This window comes from Fusarium graminearum, chromosome 2, assembly GCF_000240135.3.
Source record: "Fusarium graminearum PH-1 chromosome 2, whole genome shotgun sequence".
Taxonomy (NCBI): Eukaryota; Fungi; Ascomycota; class Sordariomycetes; order Hypocreales; family Nectriaceae; genus Fusarium; species Fusarium graminearum.
In genome coordinates, this window is record NC_026475.1 from 736,629 (window position 1) to 755,016 (window position 18,388).

The following is an 18,388-nucleotide window of genomic DNA, read 5'->3' on the forward strand; positions in this document are numbered from 1 at the left end:
GAGGGAGAGAGATGACTCAATATTGATTCTGAAGAAGAGCGCGAGGCGCAAGATCGTCGACGTGCTCTAGAGCGTGTTGGACAGCGACACAAGAACAGCAAATGGGCCAAGCTTGTAACAAGACAAAGCGAGCTGTGTGGGATGACGAGTTCCGTACTGGTCTTACTGAAATGGCTCGCAAGGACGAGGAGCTCCGAAGGAGAAAGGAGGGTCGTGCTGGTGGCTCCGACGAGTCATCCGAGTCTGACAGTGACTCTGATGGTGGTGAGGCATCCTTGCGTCGCGATTTGGCGGCCCTTGAAGAAGAGGACAATGTGCCTCAAAAGGGCTTGATGGGCATGAAGTTTATGCAAAAGGCCGAGGCTGCCAAAAAGGAGGCCGACGCGGCTCTTGTCAACCAGATCCGACGAGAGCTCGATGGTGAAGAGTTTGATGGATCTGCCGATGAGCTGGAAGAGGTTGGTCGACGGCAATACGGCGCCGCAGACGGTAAGCCATTCAAGCCGGCTCTCGAAACATCAACCCGGGTGTCCAAGAAACGCAAGTCCGAGGATGACAGTGACGACGACGTCGTGATAACCACCAACAGCGCTGCCTACAACCCCGCTGTTCCCAACATCACATCCCTCTCCGAACCTGCTCCCTCAACAACCACAGGCAAATGGTCGCGTGGTGAGTCACGAAGTAAGAAGAACAAGAGCCAGTCCGCAAGCAATGTTGGTGATCTCGACCTTACATCTCACACCCTCGTCGTCGAGCGTCCAAGCAAGTCCAAGTCCAAGTCAAAACCCCAAACTGCCGATGAAGGCTCGGACGCTGAGTCCGATACTGACCTGCATCTCCCTATGGCGATTCGCGATCAAGAAATGCTTGACCGTGCCTTCGCCGGCGAGGATGTTGCAGGAGACTTTGAGGCCGAGAAGACGGCTATTGCTGAGGATGAGGATGACAAGATCGTTGACAACACACTCCCCGGCTGGGGATCATGGGTTGGCGATGGTGTGAGCGCAAAAGAGAAGAAGCGACACCAGGGCCGTTTCCTAACAAAGGTTGATGGTATCAAGAAAAAGGAACGCAAGGACGCCAAGCTGGACAAGGTTATAATCAACGAGAAGCGCATCAAGAAGGTAAGATATCCAACCAGCATCCTCGCTCCGCACCAGAAAAGGCCGTATACTAATATCTCCCAGAACGACCGCTACCTCGCATCCCAGCTTCCGCATCCCTTCGAGTCCCGCCAACAGTACGAGCGCTCCCTACGTCTGCCAGTCGGACCAGAGTGGCAGACAAAGGAGACCTTCCAGGGCAGCACCAAGCCTCGCGTGCTCATGAAGCAGGGCATTATTGCGCCCATGTCAAAGCCAACAATTTAGACATCCCGTTCGAATATACACTGGTACATATAATTGGCGTTAGAATCAAAAGCATGGTTTATCAATATCTTCTTCAAGTTGACTTGGTGAAGGAATTGTGTGTATGGAATTGGTTCCCTTTCGAGATCTGTGTTTTCAAATTAGATGATCCAGAGTTACTTACTGTCTAATGATACAACGGATTCAAGTTCTACTGCCTTGTCCACATGCATGCTTGCCATCGAGACCTGAAGATCACCAGCTCTCTGATGATATGGGTTGCGCACATTCTTACTTGAGTGCCTCGCTTGCGATGTCCAATGACTGAATTGGTTGAGTCAGGCCATCCTGTACACATTGATCATCAAATACAAGATTTAAAGTCAAGGTTTAAAGCTTTGAAAGCATTGATTTAGTATTTAGCCAACCTTTTCGCGCTTTCGCCATTCCTCCTCCGACCTTACAGTCCAATCATATAAATAAGAAAGCTCCAAAACAAAAAAGCGTAGGTTTCCAGGTTGGCCCAAGAAGACGAGATCTTGTTCCTCTTCCTCATTTCTTTTGACACAATGAAAATGCGCGTATGCGACTAAGACTCTCCATTCCTCCCGATTCATTCCAAGGCATGGTGAGCCTAAGACTTCCAGAATTGCAGTCCAGTCCAGCGGACTGCATCCCTTTAGTAATACAAATATGAAAAGTCAACTCGATTATTCGATTGCGGTTTTAACGTATCGTCGACGCCACTAGTTTCAGTGGCTTGGCTGGATATCCAGTTCAAGTGACTTGGTAGAATAAGTCACAGTATTTAGAAAGGGCAAACACAATACTCGATTAGTAAAATGTTGAGGCACCGAGTGTGGATCCAGCACTTAGTTGCTAGGGTCCATAACATCAGTTGGGGTGGCGTAGAAGGCCAGGGCAATGATAATATAGAGACCCATAAGCATAGCACCCTCGAGATAGTTCGACTTGCCATCCTGGACCGTATAAGTCACAACAAGGACAGAAACAGCAAATGCCACAGTTTGGACTATGTGATTGTTAGCGAGTGCACGTACAAATGTCAAGATTCTAGAAACTTACAGGTTTCAAAGTGAAGGGTCATCTCGGCTCCAATGATCCAGCCGACAATGACGAGGAAGGGGGTGACCAAAAGAGCAATCTGGATGGATGAACCGATGGCAACGCCCATAGCAAGATCCATCTTGTCACGGACGGCAACGACAACAGCTGTAACGTGCTCGGCGGCGTTTCCAACAATGGGAATCAAGATCAGACCAATAAATCCACGGCTGATTCCCGAAGTAGTGACAAGATCGTCAATGCTGTCAACCAGATAGTCGGCACAGACAGTGACCAAGACAGTAGTGACGACCAAAACAGCGATGGCAGCAACAGGGCCAATAGTGGGCTCCTCCGGCTCGCCATCCTCATCTTCCTGTGGGTTCTCGGCATCGAACAGGTTGCTGTGTGTACGGAGCTGAAAAACGAGATAAAGAACATAAAGCAAAAGCAGAATGATGGCGGTACCACGGGACAAGGTGAGAATGCTCTGTGCCTTTTCCTTGGAGCCACTCTGATCCAAAACAGCATATAGCTACAAAAGTTAGTTGAGTTCTGAAACTGATTTTTTTTTATACATACAGCAGCTGGAATGACAAGCGAGGCCGAGGACAGAGTCATAAGAGAGCAAGTTGTTTGGGCAGTGGCTGAGGAGAAGACCTGTTCTCTTCCGTTGCCAGACTCGCCTCGATGAACGATGCCGCCAAACAAGAAACACATTCCCATGACAAGAAGAAGGTTGGAGAGGATGCTACCAAGCATTGAGGCCTGGACAAGCTCGATTTCGTTTCGCTGGAGAGCAACAATGCTGACAATCAGTTCAACGGCGTTTCCGAAAGTAGCATTCAGCAGGCCACCCAGGGTGTCGCCGAGCTTTAGGGAGAACTCTTCCGTCGCAAACGAGAGGACAGCGGCGAGCGGGATAATGGCAAAAAAGTTAATGGTGAAGACGGCAGTGGAACTCCAACCCATCTTACCAGCGATGATGCCAAGAGGCACCATGACCAGAAGAAAGTTGACATAGTCTATTGAGCAGTGTTAGATGGGTATGCGCCTAAACATGGAGGCCGTAAACGTACTGCTGAGAAGAGTGACCTTAGCGATGTGCCACGAATAAGCCAGGCTCCTGATGGCAATGTTCTGGTTGTGGATGCCAGGGGTATGCTTCGAGTCGAAGAGGAAAGTCATAGTGCTCGAGTCTCGGCTGAGAGTGGCATGGCCATTGCCATTTCCATTGCGACGGCTGGTGGTATCGTGAGCCGACGAGGCACCGCCGTTGATGAGCGGGCTGGTCTCGTCGGCTGCTGTGTGGTTTGCGTGTTTGCTCGACATTGATCGTCTTATCTGAAGATTAAAGGCTGGAAGAGCTGTATGGTGAATCAAAACACCGGCATGGTCAGCGATTGGTCTTTTATTGATAATGAGCAAGCTGTGTTTAAACTTCAAAAGGCGGAGGGAAGCTCTGAACACTAAGCAGTCAAGCTCAATAAGGCAAGAACAAAGTTAGCTCAGGGAAGGTTGCATGGTAGGCTGACTGGGCCTGGCCTAGAACTCTTGGCCGCATCTCCATGGGCGATTGCTTTGAGCTTGTTTTATTCTTGACAGGGTAAGGACCCTGCTGCGCCCTCTTCAACGTGCAAAGATGTGAAGATGCCTGATGCTGGCGCGTGGACAAAAAGTCGCATGTGCAAAAAGCGCAGCGCTTGCTGACGACGGGAGGAGTACAACGAAAGCAGGCAGGGTTCGAGGTGGATGGATGAGGAAGGGCAAATCAGCATACATTGAAGTGAACGGACTCTAGTAGAGAGCAGTGTCGAATGTTGTCGCGTCGTCAATACACTTAATCGATGACTAGGTGCGCTTGATATCTCGTATCAAGTAATAAACAACGTTCATGCGTCCCTTTGTGTCGAAGGAACAGGAACAAGAATGGCAGGAGTGGGATTGAGGTTGAAAGAAGGACAAAATAACGATGACCCAGGCATGGGGCGTAGATTAAGTTAGGTAGGATATACGGACACAATCGTGAGTGGCGTCTTCAGTCGAGACCCCCGTGAAAGAAGCTAATCTTGCACTTTGTCTCGTTCTGGATGATGTGTGGCACTCTGTGATCAATGCAGGGATGGTGACGGTGATGGAGATGGATGGGTCTGGCAAAGAAAGAAGTTGGACCGAACGAAAAGGCAAATGACGATTTGCTTTCCACAATGCCAGGGGTACTTATGTGATAAAAGTGTGTATATAGGTAGGTTTATAGGTATGATGCTTTGAAGGAGAGTAAAAGGAAACGAACAAGAAAAGCCGAAAGGCCGGCAGGTATTTACTCACAAACCATGGCTGGACTTGTTTCTGGCTAAATCAGATCTAACGAGGAAGGTATTCGATGGTGTCTGTGCCGGTAACTTGTCTTGTCTGTGTTCCCCTGTTGCAACGGATTGGTAATTGCCGACTATCTAATCGGTAATCTGGAATGGAATAGGAAAAGACGTGACGAGATAGATTGCGATGGGAGGCGGATGACGATCCAATCCAGCTAGAAAAGAGGCAGTGACAGTGAGTGACCCACGCACGCTCAATGGATCTAAAAGAGCGAGCGGACAATAAAGAAGCGGACGGGCGTTATTCTCAAGCTACACAGCCTCTAGGAATATTCCAAAAAGCGGTGGTGACGATGCTGATGATTGATTGATATTGACTAGTGATGGTGGTTGCGTTGTGTTGCGTTGCAGAAACAAAAACCCGTTACCCAGGAGGCCTCTTGCCTTGCCTTTCGAGTTGGTTGTACAGCCAGCAGGGAAAGAGCAACCTAAAGCCGGTACCCATGGGTTTGACGTAGGACATGGGTGGACTCTCCAGGGATCGACGACTCGACATCAGCCAATCTCGTTCACCCGCTGACACCCAAGCTCTAGCTCTCCACTCTCCCTTCTTCTTTTTTAGCCCTTAGCCTGAGAGCTCGGAGCTCCTGCCGGGTTGTCTTGTCACTGAGGTTCATTTATTCGGCGCGTACCTCCCTGCCCGAGGTCCAGGTCCAATTGAGGGAAGCGCCGATTGCACTTTCCCAGGAGAAACAGGACGGCTTTTGGTTTAGTTTAGCTGGTGGCTGAGTAAAAAGCTTAAAACTTTACTCCGTACTTTGAACTGTATGTACTAGCGCTAGGATTCCAAAGGAATTCATTTCCTTATATTGCTCTGAGATGGAATTGGTAGTATTGGCCTTCAATTGATAGCAGTCATTTTAAATACGAATCATTGTCCGGTCGGTTTGCGATTGTGCTTTTCTCGTGTCTTCTTGGCGCCGCAATTACCCCTTCTACCCCTTGTTTGTGGGCAGATATCCAAGGCTAGTCCCAGCTTTAGTTGTATTAAACGTCATGACGGAGCAAGAGAGTATCAGCTTACTAAATGAACTCCGCTATTCCTCTCTGTCCAGTAGTTTCTTTCTTTTCGCCTTGCGCAACTGTCGGAACTTATCCTATCAACTGCGCACGATACATACGTATTCAGTCTCGTCCGACGTTGCCGACCTGCTGCATTTGCACGGAACAGCGCATCGGGTTAAGACGCCGCCTTATAGGTCTACACTCGTGATACAAAGCAATGTCGTGCTGGTCCTCAGTTCTCACTCTCCTACATCTCATACCTTGTTGCTTGTTATCTGAAACAGAGACAGTAATTGCGCCAAACATACGAGAAACCTTCGATTTATACATAGTTCGTCGTCGAAACATGCACAGACTCTGACTGCCCCGTACTCAACCTGCCCCATTATATCCAAAGCAGTTTGCCAGTTTGTCACTCTTCTCACCTCTTTGGATCAACGGTCTGCTTCTTGGCACTCATCTCAATCCTCCTCCGTCTTGGCGCACATCTTTCAGGGTCGTCACAGCTGCGCCCCAATCAAACTCACTTGACGTGTCATCATCAGCACGTGCTCTGTCTTGCGGTTTGATTGATTCCAGATGTTTCAACAAGGTTAAATCGAATACAACAAAATATTGAAAGTAACGAATGAAATAGTGAATTACCCTGTCTAGGGTCTAGTAAATGCCTGCCGACTATTGGTAGTATCGGCCAGGTCAGGAATCTCCAACTCTTTGTCTTCTCCATCTCTCTATACGCCTGAAACATCCCTTCTTCTTTCTCTACATGTACAAAGAAATCTTGTCGTCGAGGTATCGCTTGTCTATGTTTAATTGTTATACAAGGTGCTCCTAGTCATCCTAGCACCGGCGTCGACTTGCCATCTGCATTATATGCTACCCAATGCTGTCACAACTGTCAGTTACCGGTCTTGTACATTGTGTCAATAATGTGAAACTCACCTGCGGCATATGCCATATACCACGTTCTTGAAGCTCCGCCATCAATCCAGATAGGATCGAATTTGGATTGTGTAAAGAAGGACCATGCGGCATTGGGCTGGATAGTTGCGTAGTTGCCATAGATGATACCCTTCCATAGGTTGTTAAACTTGTCGACACGTCCCTTGTTAAAGTAAGTTTCCCACTCCTGTTGAACGAACGTTCCTGTTCGAGCAAGGTTGGAGAATGGGAGAATGGGGATCATGTGAATGCCTTGTACCGCCTCGATATCTGCACTGAACCAAGTCGTGTGATGAACCTTGTTCTCAAACAAGATTCCTGCCACCTTGTTGCCGATGAAGTTCTTAGGTTGAACGGTATTAGTCGTGGTGTAGTAGTAGTAGGCTTGCATAGCTCGTGACATGACTGCAAGCTGGAGATTGGCTCTGTACTTGTGGTCAGTTTCCTTCCTCGAATTGTGTTACTTGACCGAACTCACCTTGCGACCATGTTAGTGTCCTTAATCACAGTGCCCCACATCTTCATAGCATAAACAGACATCATGTCTTCGGAACTTGACTCTTGGTCCTTACCATCCCACATGGGGGTTAGGCCATGAGCCCAGCTGTGTCCGTGATACCAATCAAAGCTTCGCCACTGGGGGAAGTACTTATCACTACTGCTTGGGTTTGCATAGTCACGGACGAGCGTGTTGACGTATGCCTTGTTGGCAGCAAGCCACTTGCTATCCATCGATCCAATATAGGCAGCCGTGAGGACATGGTACCCGAAGTGGAAGTGGTGATCGTTGTAGTAGGTGTTGCCAAAGTCGGATCCAGCTGATCCAGACACGTAGGATGCAGTGGATACAATTCCACCCCAAACAGCTAATCGATCCAGTTAGCCAAGGTAGGAGACAGTTTCAGCGGTAGTTGACTCACATTCATAAACAAGCGGGAATTTTTGCTTGTTTGAACCGAATCGTGCAAATGCGGTCTTGAGCTTTTCCAAACCAGCTTGTGCTAACGCCGTATCGCCCAGCATGTTGTTGATAACATAAACGACAGATCCAAACTTTGCTAGGGCCTGTACTGAGTTAGATTATAAACATTGAGAATCACGAGAGAGGTATTACTTTGCCGGAGAAGTACATCGAGTCGGTGTTAGACTGGGCATCCATATCTTGGGAAACCTCGGACTTGGCGATAGGTGCAATGATCTTTTTGGCATTGGCAGAAAGACCGCGGCTGCCCTTAACTGGATCCCATGGAGCAAATCCCATGTTAACGGGTAGCGATGGCTCGATCATGGTCCACGAGTTACCTCCAACGGCCTTGGCCACACCCTTGGTAAGCGTTTGCATACTGTATGTCCTCATCTCCTTCGTGGTTGCAGCATCAAACGAGCTGATGTGATGGGGAAGAGCAAAGATCCAGAGCTTTCCAGTCGCGTGGCCAGCTTTGGTCCAGGTGAACTTGTAAGTGCCTTGAGTACCCACGTTGTTACCGCTAATTGTCATGCCAGTTGCATAGATACCACAACCATTGTCAAGGACCTGTTCGGACTGCCCGACCTTGGGGTCCTTGGCAATCTGGATATGGCCGTAGAAGGGCTTCTGTGAAACAGCCAGACCGTTGTTGGTAACCTGAAGGGTAAGAGGGTCACCCTTGGTCTTGTAGGCATAAAGGCGCCATGTAGTTCCATCCTCGAGGACGAAGTTATACTTGCGCACGTTGGTCTTGGGGTCCTTTGTCACCTGAGTCATAGTTCGAAAGTAAACACCGGACTGAATCCAGGGCGTGCCGCCGCTGAAGTAGGCAGTTGTAAAAACGCTGCCTTGGTAAAGAGGGAAAGTAATTGTAGCGGCTGATTTGCTGTCCTTTCGAAGGTATGCCTTGGCAAAATGAGGGCTGATGGAGTCCATGGTCAGAACAGTGTTCTTACCGAGTTCCTTAGCTGATATGACCATGGGCTGGATGCTAACCGGGTTGGTGTAGAATTCAACGGCGCCATTAGCTCCAACTGGACCGTATGTACGTTTATCAGCATCGATGTGCGATATGGACATGCCCCAGCTTGCTGATGGGCCTGTGCCCTTGGCCCATGTGAGAGAGTAAGGATAGGTATAAACGGGTGTGTTCTGATCCTCGAGATAGAAGTTGGAGTAGAATTTGTTGGTTCCAATAGGGGAGTTTTGCTTAACAGCATCCTTGGAGACTGGGTGAGTGTCCTTCCTCGCGAACATGGACAGAGGAGCGCCCGTGTCGATGGGGCTCGCAAAGATATCAGCAGCAGCAGCCATTTTAGATAGGCCAGAAGGTTCTGCGTTCTTGGTAGTAGTTTTGACAGGCTTTAGAAGGCTTGTTGGGCTGGGGATCGAAGTGCTCAAGACAGCTGGCTTAGTGAAGAAAGGGTTATAAAGATCTGTGACAATGAAACCCTCTGTGTGAGGTTCGACGTCGGAGAGAGATGGTAGAACCTGAGCGGTTGCAGTAGTGCCGACCTTGCTGGTGCTAACCTTGACGGTCTCGGTGACTGGAATAATGTCTTCCTTGGCGTAAGTTGTGGGATACTCAAAAGCAGATGTTTGGATATCTCCTATGACCTCGTCGTTCTGGGAGTTGGAGGAATCCTGGTCGACTTGTGGCAGGGCTGAGACTTGTCCCTGAGTTAGCCAAAGGAGCCACAAAGGCAAAATGTTGCGAGATCTCATGATGGGCAAATCTCAAGTATGAATCTGCTTCGAACAAGTAGATCACGGCCTTGACAAGACAGAATAGGGCTGAATGAAGCTGGACATGGAATCAAAAGACAAGGGGGCTTCATGGCTCTTCTAATATAGTCGGCCAAGGGCCTGCTCCTCGACTCCCTAGAAGTCATTGAGGACGGAAAACCACTAGTCGAGTGGCGCCGTGACTGATGAGACTAGTAGGCACTTGCATCGGAGAATGAAATGAAGTGGACGTGTCTCGGAGGCACAGAATACAGAGCGACATAGATGAACGTGGCTTACCTAGAGGCTAGACCAAGGCTAGAATCGACAGCCAAAAGAAATGTTGCACTAGGGATGGGGCTCAGGCCACTCGGAAGCTGGTAAAGATGTTGTAGGTCAGGGTAGCAATTCAAGAAATTGGATTCTTTAGGATGGCGTTTTGATAAGATGTTGGTTTAGTTCATTGATAGGAATTCGGATTGCGTCGATTTGAGGTTGAGAGAATGGCTGGAAATGTTTCCATTTTTATATTCTATGTCAGGGTCCGATACTAGAGGAGATGAAGTTTGACCATGTGCTCCAGAGGCCTTGGCTCTTTCCTCGAGTTTTTGGTTTTGGGCATGATTGAAGATGAGGAAAGAGCATCGTGAACAGACAAGACAGAGTCCCCTCCCCTCATTCGAATCAAGTGCTAGCGGCGCATGTTCCTGCGAGAAACAGAGAAACAGACCCTGGTGATGGATTCAATGAATGTGACTTAAAAATCTCAAAGGGGAAGTCCCTTGAATGCTCGTCTGTGGCGTCCGCGTGTGCCTGCAGTAGCAAGCGCCAAACTATTCCCTACCGGGCACCGCTTCGAGTAAACTAATATTAGCTTCAGGGACTATCGATTCGCGATCATTTAGCATCAGGCATCACAAAGGGGGTTTCTCGCTTGAACTCTCGCCACATCTTATAACGACGAACTATCCTACCTGGTCTAATACTGCACATTCTCTGCAAATTTGCTTATACTTTCTCAGCTTTTGAGCTTTTAATCAGATTTGAAAACTATAAGTGGACGCCACGCGACTCCATTGTTAGTATCCTTGGCTTGCGCTCCCGGATTTAACTCTCAGCCCTCAAACGTTCGTGGTTCGGATATTATCCGCCAGGTTTACTCCGTACCTGTAATCTCCACATAAAGCAATCCTTCTGTCCCAAATATTGCTTCTTGACACAACTGACTATTGGTCCCACGATAGCGACGGCTGATAAATTTCATGTCATTCCTTTGCCACGTTACTTCATTGTCTTTCATATTTCTATCCCAGCCTCGTTGAAGAGTTGATGATGATGATAATGACGATGCAACATACATGAAAGAGGCAGTTCGTTTTGAATGAGACAGTCACTTGACTAAGAACGCCATATGCCAGAAAGGCGCCGAGACAGCACTTGATTCAAAGTAACATTTATCCAGACACCGGGATCCAGGTCACCAAAAAGAAAAGAAGAAGAAAAGAAAGCTCGTTAGAAACTGAGACAGAACCAGTCCAGTGACCTCTCCGCTCCGTGACGTCTCATGGATTCCGTCAAGATGGAAATCCTTTTTAGCACGCGATGACAGTCACACTAATTGCGAAATCGCATTCCAGAACACAACAGCCTCTCTACAGAGTACTTGGCCATGCCAATCTTTACTTGGCGACCATGGTTGTATTGCGCAGTCTAAAACTCTAGTCTGGCTGTCTAGACCTTCAGCTACCCATCAGCGCCCGCTAAAAGCTCCTAACTCCAGTTAATCAATCAATAGTTGATACCAGGATCTTCAGCTCATAACCCCAGCGCATTGTATTTGCCTCTTCCGCCTTGTTCAAGAATCTGCCGAAGGTCCAGGCGTGTTTCTTTGCTTGGCTCCCGCTTGGCTCTCTCTTCACTCTGCTCCTCTGATCTTGATGCTTGCTTGGCCGAGTGAGACCCGGTCGTGACCTTCATCCGTTTTCGTCTTCTTTCTGCTGCCTCTTCGCTTCGCTCAGCTTCATGGCGACATCTGCGAATTTCGCTTTTTCGCAGGACCCACGGTTTGGTAAGAACCTCGGACTGGAATCTGACCCTCTTTTCCCAGAGCGCAACCTCTTGCTGAGTGCTCCGTACAACAAGCATCTTTTCGATAGTGAGCTGTCGCTCATCTCTAAAGCTGGAAATACCCCCCTTTATATCGACAACACACCCGACATCAATGGTCGGGAAGGGATCGGTGGGTAGTGGCGGATTTGGGTCCGCTTTCTTCGAAGCAGCATCTCCTGATGCAGTCGTGCTGCCAACTCCTCCCGATAACATAGGCATCTTCACAGTGCACTCGATGCATGCGCCGCTGCTATCGTCTATGGTATAGACGCGCCTACCCGTGAACTCGTCAATGGCGACGACTAAGCCGACTATGCGCACCCATTTGATCGGTAGATTTCCATAAAAGTAGAAGTTTTCGCCTTGAAACCGTTAGTCATCACTGCTTGATCAGGCATGGTACTTTCTTATTCACCTTCAAAGCCGGTGTGCTGATCAAGGCCGTGGACATCGGTCACACGGAAAGGACACCATTGATTCACAGTGGGTGCAAGGTGAAAACAGTATCGAGGATAGATTTGGGGCTTGTCTGGTTCACTCATGGCATCATGATAGCAGTGTATTCTCAGGTGGCGACCATATCATTCACTAGCATCGTCGTGGCGTGATTTCTGTATGTAATGAATTATGGTATAGCGCGTTGTATAAGAAAAGAGGTTGATTGAGTTGTCTGATGATGCTCAGGAATTCACGGTAGCTCAGACATGCCCCACCATATGTGTTTAGGGTAGGAAGGACTCGATCACGATATCAATCGCAAGTGAAGCAATGCGAAAAGCTGTCATGTGCTGATCATTTCTATTGCCTCTTCTTCCGGGTAAGGTAATTGCCTTCTGTTTAGTACAGAAGCTTGGCGCGTCTCTTATTCCAACGTTTGGAATGAATAGGCACCGGAAAAGCTGTGGTAATTCTCAACAATGGGGGAACCCTAGAGACAAGTATTTCAAGCTTATACATTATTAAGTGATATCATCAACGTGTTAATGCGTGGAACCAACGCCCAAACACCCCTAAGCCATCCTGTGTCAAAATGCGCACTACAAGTCACCATCAAGAAACTCAGCCCTCAACGTTTTGACCTCTTGGAACCCTTCAGACGAGAGGCAGCTGCCTGGAAAGCCTCCTCAGACGGCTCATCCTCAACTGGTCGCTTTTTGCCCTTCTTTCCCTTGCTCTCCTTGGCCCCATACTTCTCAGTCAAATGATCCAGGAAACTCTCAGACCTATCCTTCTGTCTCTTTTGGATCAGCGCCGCGAGGTCGTCCTCCGAGCTTCCTTTTCCTTTGCCCTTTTTCTTCCCCTTCTTATCACCGAAAAGCTTATCATGTACTCCAAGTTCCTTGGCATAGTCCTCAGCTTCCGTGGCTTCTTCTCGAGCCATTTTCATGCGCCCTTCTCGCTTCTTCTTTGTCTCCTTGGTGTAAGCTGGGAAGCTGGACACCTTCTTGCTCTTGATGGCCTTGTTGATGATATCGCGGAATCGCTCGTCGTCTTCCAGTACATCGCTCAATATGACTCTCTCGTAAAGCGCATCCATGTCGCCCTCACAGTCTTCGTAGGCATCCAGCACATCTCCCTTCTCCTCATCAGATCCCTTGTATTTCTTGGCAAACTTCTCGATGGCATCGCCCGAAACGGATTCCTTAAATTGTTCCCGGTAGTAGTCACTCCAGTTGAATCCCTCAGAATCCACGATGGATTCGGATGTCGAGCCAGTCTCGTCGTATCGTTTACGCCGAGTGGGGTCTGAAAGGATGGCGTATGCGAATGCGATGGCCTGAAAAGTCTCATGCGCAGTCTCTTTCTGGTCCTGAGCCACCTTGTCTATAGATAAGATTAGTGGGCTGCTTCTGAGTTGCAACGCAAGTTCAACAAACCTGGGTGATGCTTGAGGGCAGCCTTTCGGTATGCTTGCTTGATCTGATCGCCAGTCGCGATTTTCTCCAGGTTCAGGACCTCGTAAGGGTTGATGATCGGAGGCTCGCTCTCCAAAGCGTCTTCGTGGTCTGACATGTTGGCTCTATTGTTGACTTTTGTTTGATGATGTATCGGTGGAAATGCGACCTCAGCTCAAGTTCGTTGCTGGTGCGGAAGACGCGTCGCAACGCGCTGATGGAATATTGTGGGGCGAATGTTTAAGTGCTTTCGGCCATCGGAACTTACACCCGCCGACTGGTGATGAAGGACCAGATAGCTCCTACATCAGGATACCTTGATACAACACCAATTTTCAACATTCCGATATGACTACAATAGAGCCTGGAAATCACAAGGCTGCTATGCAGAGGGCTTTGGAATTGGCCAACAACTCCCCTCCAAAGCCAACCAACTTTCGCGTGGGTGCCTTGATTGTGCGCCTGAGCGACGACACCATCATTGCCGAAGGATACACTTTGGAACTCCCTGGAAATACGCATGCCGAAGAGACATGTCTGATGAAACTTGCCGAACAGTATGGTACAACAGAAGAGAAGCTATCTGAAGTGTTCAATACCCCTCATGCTCTCTACACTACCGTTGAGCCATGCTTTAAGCGGCTGAGCGGCAAGCTACCATGCGTCGAGAGGGTATTGCGTCAAAAGTCATGGATCACCCAAGTCTATGTTGGTGTTCAGGAACCCGAAACGTTTGTGGGAGAGAATACGGGCCGGAAGACACTTGAGGATGCTGGTATCGAGATTCGCCATGTGTCTGGCTTGGAGGAAGAGATCTTGAAAGTAGCGACTGCAGGACACGTCAAGGAATAAGGGTTGGTGAAAAAGCTAAAGAGTCAGATGTGTGCATAAAATGGATTGGGTTGGCATGAGACGAATACTTGATGGATTGTGGAATGCATATTCAATGAGTAGGCAAAAGTACTTTACAATCTCAGACTCAGTAGTTGTGAAGTAGATTTACTCGATTTACGGCATGTGCACAGAATTGGTCAATTCGTATGCTATTGACAAAGATACCTAGCATAGGTAGTGTTTGTGATGGATAGAAGCATCACACATGCAAGCTTACATTATGAAATCGAAAGTACAAATGTAGTTTATGTGCTATGTTTTCCGGGTGATTTTGCCAACCTGTAAGTATATCAATAACTTGAGACCTTTGGAACGGCTATTGAGACTCATTCCGCGTAGCAGTCTTGTTGACAAAAGTCGCATATTCTATTTAACACTCTGTATTCGCGTGTCCATTGGGTGCAGGGTGGTAAGAAACGACCGTGATATGTCCTACCAGCGTATATTCTGCACCGTGAGAAAACGAAACTCCTTGTTACCAGATGACCTGGCCCATTGTATTCCCATTCCATCTTGCCCGCGCAATCGACCTTGTCACAAGGACAAATCCAGCAAATTTCTAAGCCCTGGCACATCGGAAGACTTCCTCGGAGTCTATATCTGTCGACAGCTATATAGCTCAAAGGACACACAACTTTCATTTAATTATACGGCGATAGGTAGTTTGATAAGCAAGCTTATGTTAAATAGGAGAACTTGAATATAATATATATTCGGACTTTGGCACTGATTCGACAACAAAACCCATCACTACTTAAGTGTCTTGCCCTTTGCCTTTCGTGATGCTTTCTTGTCACTGTTGCTGCTCTCTTCCTTAGCGTCCTTCGTCTCTGTACACGTAATTTGGCAGTCCGAGCAAAGCGACGATGGAATCATGAGAGTGTGCCACGTAAAGTGTTGGCAGCTGGGCTTGAGATAGCGATTAAGAACTTGCTCAGGGGGTCCGTTGACAATCCACCAGTCACAAATGTCCCATGCAATCGTGTCAATTTCGATCCTGCAGACATGACCTTGAGTTATAAGCCTCTGAGGAACGACACCTCGTTTTGGGCATTGTGTATTTCTGCAAGGGCAGATATAGAATCCTCTCTGGCCAGTGCACATGGTAATATTGACTCCGGCGAGCTTATGTTTGTCTTTGTGAACCCCCGGGTAAAGGTTGCTTGTTATGTTGTTTTCTGATTGCCTTGTTTTTTGTTGTATCGTGTCATATGACAGTGTTTCAGTGCAGTTGATAAGACTGATGTTTGATGTTCTATTTGCTTGAATATATGCTTGTGTTCAACACCAAGGTTGTTCTTTTCCTGCCGTTTGGTTTCTGATGCATACAGGAACGACAACCAAATACTTCTAGTGTGATTGAGTCGAGATCAAGGTATCTCAGCATGATGAACGAGGGTCTTTCGGTATCCTTTTATTGAAAACATGCGGGTCGCCAAGCAGCACTTGAACCGCGTTGAGTGTACAGCATCGAAATAGGACTGATCAATACAGGATCTCTTGCAGAGGATAGTGAAAGTTGCAAAGCCTAAGGAACTCATCGTCCTAGGCCAAAGGGGTTGAGAGCCTCATCTCGGTTCTGAGTTTCATGATATCGGACTAGGTTACACAGAGAAAGAGTTCATGTAAGTGACTAACTGAGCAGAGATTCAGACACCAGGCAAACATATCGTCAGTGGGGCGAATTGAAGGGGAAATGTTATCCCTTTGTGCGAGGCTACTCTGCATTTGCGACGGGCTGCGGCTGCGGCTGCTCACGCTCAAACGATTCATGTGCTGTCTGGATGTTTGGTTATCCGAACCCGCAGGGCTGGTCTCGCATATAAGAAATCAAGTGGACGGATGGCCGATTGCAGGTGTACCAAGATTCAGTCCAGATCAGACAAACATGAATCCGGCCATAATGTTGTCGGATAGGCACGGGACTGTTGGCGGGATCTCGTCTAACAAAAATCGTGATAGCACCTGGAAGCATTGGATTTCATGAGGTACGTGGGGGTTGGCTTTTGTGATAGTGCGCTGCACTTAGCCGTGACGGCTGACTGCACAGCCCGTCACGTTCAGGATTCATTGCTAGACAATAGACATTTGAAACATGTACGTATTTTTGCAACGGTATGTTCTTTGTTGACCAACAGTCAATGCTATCGTTGGTACTGTGATTGCTGACCCCACAGGAAGAAGCAAGCATTCGTGTCACAAACGATGAACGGAAAGGAAATCTAAGCCCCCATGTTTGCATCTCGTCAGATCATAGGAGAGTTCCTATTGTGCCGTAGGAACTGTAGGAACATGCCTTGATTTAAAAGAGTTTCTCTAGAGTAACTTAATAGATTCCTGGATGTTATCTAGACTAGTTCACCGCCACCCCGTACACCTCACAACATCGACTCGTCATTGAAGGCTGCTTATTCATACTCTTCTGTATCTTTCAAATTAAATCCGTATTTTTTTTATTTTAACGGCAATGGATTCGCAGCTATCAGATTATGAATACAGGATGTCGTTGGCGGTCAATGACGTTGATAACATAGGTTTGCGTGCATCGGCGCGAAAACACGCCATCAAGATATCGACATTGAAGGATCGATGCGCCGGAAGCCACGACATCAACACATCACATCAGAAAGAACTGTCACTAACGCCGGAGCAGGAGGAAGACCTAGAGACTTATATTATCGATCGAGAGAAGGCTTTTCAGCCGTTATCGAAGGCTGAGATACGGGGCTTTGCACAGCAGTTATCAGATGTCAATGGGCAGATACCGTATATCGGCAAGAACTGGGTAGACAGGTTCTTCACACGACATCCTTCCATACAAAAGAAGGCTACGAAGGTCTTCGAAGCAGCTAGGAAACGCTACGTAACGAGAAAAACCCTTACTGAGTACTACGATGGCCTCCATTGGGTCATTAACGAGAAAAATATCACACGGCAACACATATACAATGTCGATGAAAACGGCATGCAACTGGGGGAAACCAGAGCCGGCATAGTAGCCGGGACAGTCATGACAATAAGGTCTGAGGTTATCAAGTCAGATAATTCAACTTGGGCTTCAGTTGTTGAGTGTATATCAGCAGATGGTCGCCGGCTTACACCCTGTGTCGTATTTACTGGAAAAAACCTCCAAGGACAGTGGTTTCCTAACGTTTTTCCCAACTGGAAGTATGAGGCAAGTCTCTCGGGTTGGTCCAATACAGATATCTTCAACCGATGGTTTATAGATATATTTATCCGTGAGACAACGCCGTCAGATCCCTCTCAATGGAGACTTTTAGTCTTGGACCAGCATAAATCACATATCACACCGGAATTGATGAAAAAGGCTTGGATGCATCGAATTTGGCTCTCTTGGTTACCCTCACATTCATCACACATTACTCAGCCGCTCGATGTTGCGGTATTTGGGCCGTTGAAAACATACTATCATCAGTTAACCCGTGCTTGGGCTACATACGAAGCAACCTCTCCACATCAACAACAACTCTTCATAGAAGCATACAAAAGGGCTTCTAAAAAAGCTATAAGCCGTAGGAACATAATGAGTGGTTTCTCGGCTTCTGGTGTATTCCCAGTCGATGTGAGGAAGGCGATAGAGGCATTGAAGCCCAAGGAGAGAAAACGCAAGACCTTTGAGGCACCTACAACACCAAAGAGGCCACAAGTAACTGACGATATGACCTGGAGTACGCCTCAAGGAAGTGCCGATATTCAAAAACAACAGAAAGCTGCCTAAAGTGAAGGAATTGTATCGATCCGTGACTTCAATTGTATCATGACGAAGATGATGAAGTCAATTGACAACAAAAACAGCCAAATTCAACGCCTTGAGGAGGAAAAAGCTGTTCTTAAAGCTTCAGCTGCAGCGAAAGAACCTACCGGCCGAGTCCCAGTTCAATTTGACCCAAATATAGCTTTCCCTTCAATTGACGAGATCATCACGGCGAGGGATCAAGCTGAAAAGAATGTAATACATAGATTGAACGAAAAAGCTACAGAAAAAGCCAAAAAAACAAGCCGCAAAAAAAAAACAGTAGATAGTATAACTGTCAT

The 18,388-nt window shown here is 47.7% G+C and overlaps 8 protein-coding genes across 8 annotated transcripts in view; 3 read left to right on the forward strand and 5 right to left on the reverse strand.

Moving 5' to 3' along the window:
• FGSG_08759 (uncharacterized protein) overlaps positions 1–1,373 on the forward strand; it is a gene marked incomplete at its 5' end in the record, with an annotated part of 2,849 nt that extends 1,476 nt beyond the window's left edge. Inside the window, 2 exons of the mRNA XM_011321665.1 lie at positions 4–1,127; positions 1,191–1,373. Coding sequence (XP_011319967.1) covers positions 4–26 — 23 coding nt within the window. The 3' untranslated portion in view covers positions 27–1,127; positions 1,191–1,373. The remainder of the gene's footprint in view (positions 1–3; positions 1,128–1,190) is intronic.
• Positions 1,374–1,752: 379 nt separating this feature from the next.
• On the reverse strand, positions 1,753–3,749 carry FGSG_08758 (uncharacterized protein; the record flags this gene model as incomplete). The annotated part of the gene is made up of 4 exons (XM_011321666.1): positions 1,753–2,385; positions 2,439–2,952; positions 3,000–3,442; positions 3,497–3,749. The coding sequence occupies 4 exons, from the start codon at positions 3,747–3,749 to the stop codon at positions 2,225–2,227; spliced, it is 1,371 nt and encodes a 456-aa protein (XP_011319968.1). The 3' UTR covers positions 1,753–2,224.
• Positions 3,750–6,669: 2,920 nt separating this feature from the next.
• On the reverse strand, positions 6,670–9,434 carry FGSG_08757 (uncharacterized protein; the record flags this gene model as incomplete). Its single annotated transcript, XM_011321667.1, has 5 exons — positions 6,670–6,686; positions 6,743–7,167; positions 7,221–7,608; positions 7,663–7,807; positions 7,857–9,434. 5 exons carry the CDS (start codon positions 9,432–9,434, stop codon positions 6,670–6,672), a joined length of 2,553 nt encoding a protein of 850 aa, XP_011319969.1.
• Positions 9,435–11,249: 1,815 nt separating this feature from the next.
• On the reverse strand, positions 11,250–12,085 carry FGSG_08756 (uncharacterized protein; the record flags this gene model as incomplete). The annotated part of the gene is made up of 2 exons (XM_011321668.1): positions 11,250–11,905; positions 11,959–12,085. The coding sequence occupies 2 exons, from the start codon at positions 12,083–12,085 to the stop codon at positions 11,250–11,252; spliced, it is 783 nt and encodes a 260-aa protein (XP_011319970.1).
• Positions 12,086–12,609: 524 nt separating this feature from the next.
• Positions 12,610–13,556, reverse strand: FGSG_08755 (uncharacterized protein; the record flags this gene model as incomplete). The annotated part of the gene is made up of 2 exons (XM_011321669.1): positions 12,610–13,367; positions 13,421–13,556. 2 exons carry the CDS (start codon positions 13,554–13,556, stop codon positions 12,610–12,612), a joined length of 894 nt encoding a protein of 297 aa, XP_011319971.1.
• Positions 13,557–13,786: 230 nt separating this feature from the next.
• FGSG_08754 (uncharacterized protein) lies at positions 13,787–14,290 on the forward strand (the record flags this gene model as incomplete). Its single annotated transcript, XM_011321670.1, has 1 exon — positions 13,787–14,290. The coding sequence occupies one exon, from the start codon at positions 13,787–13,789 to the stop codon at positions 14,288–14,290; it is 504 nt and encodes a 167-aa protein (XP_011319972.1).
• Positions 14,291–15,082: 792 nt separating this feature from the next.
• Positions 15,083–15,436, reverse strand: FGSG_13303 (uncharacterized protein; the record flags this gene model as incomplete). The annotated part of the gene is made up of 1 exon (XM_011321671.1): positions 15,083–15,436. The coding sequence occupies one exon, from the start codon at positions 15,434–15,436 to the stop codon at positions 15,083–15,085; it is 354 nt and encodes a 117-aa protein (XP_011319973.1).
• A 991-nt stretch (positions 15,437–16,427) lies between these two features.
• On the forward strand, positions 16,428–18,071 carry FGSG_08753 (uncharacterized protein; the record flags this gene model as incomplete). Its single annotated transcript, XM_011321672.1, has 3 exons — positions 16,428–16,447; positions 16,832–17,520; positions 17,911–18,071. The coding sequence occupies 3 exons, from the start codon at positions 16,428–16,430 to the stop codon at positions 18,069–18,071; spliced, it is 870 nt and encodes a 289-aa protein (XP_011319974.1).
• Positions 18,072–18,388: the final 317 nt, after the last annotated feature.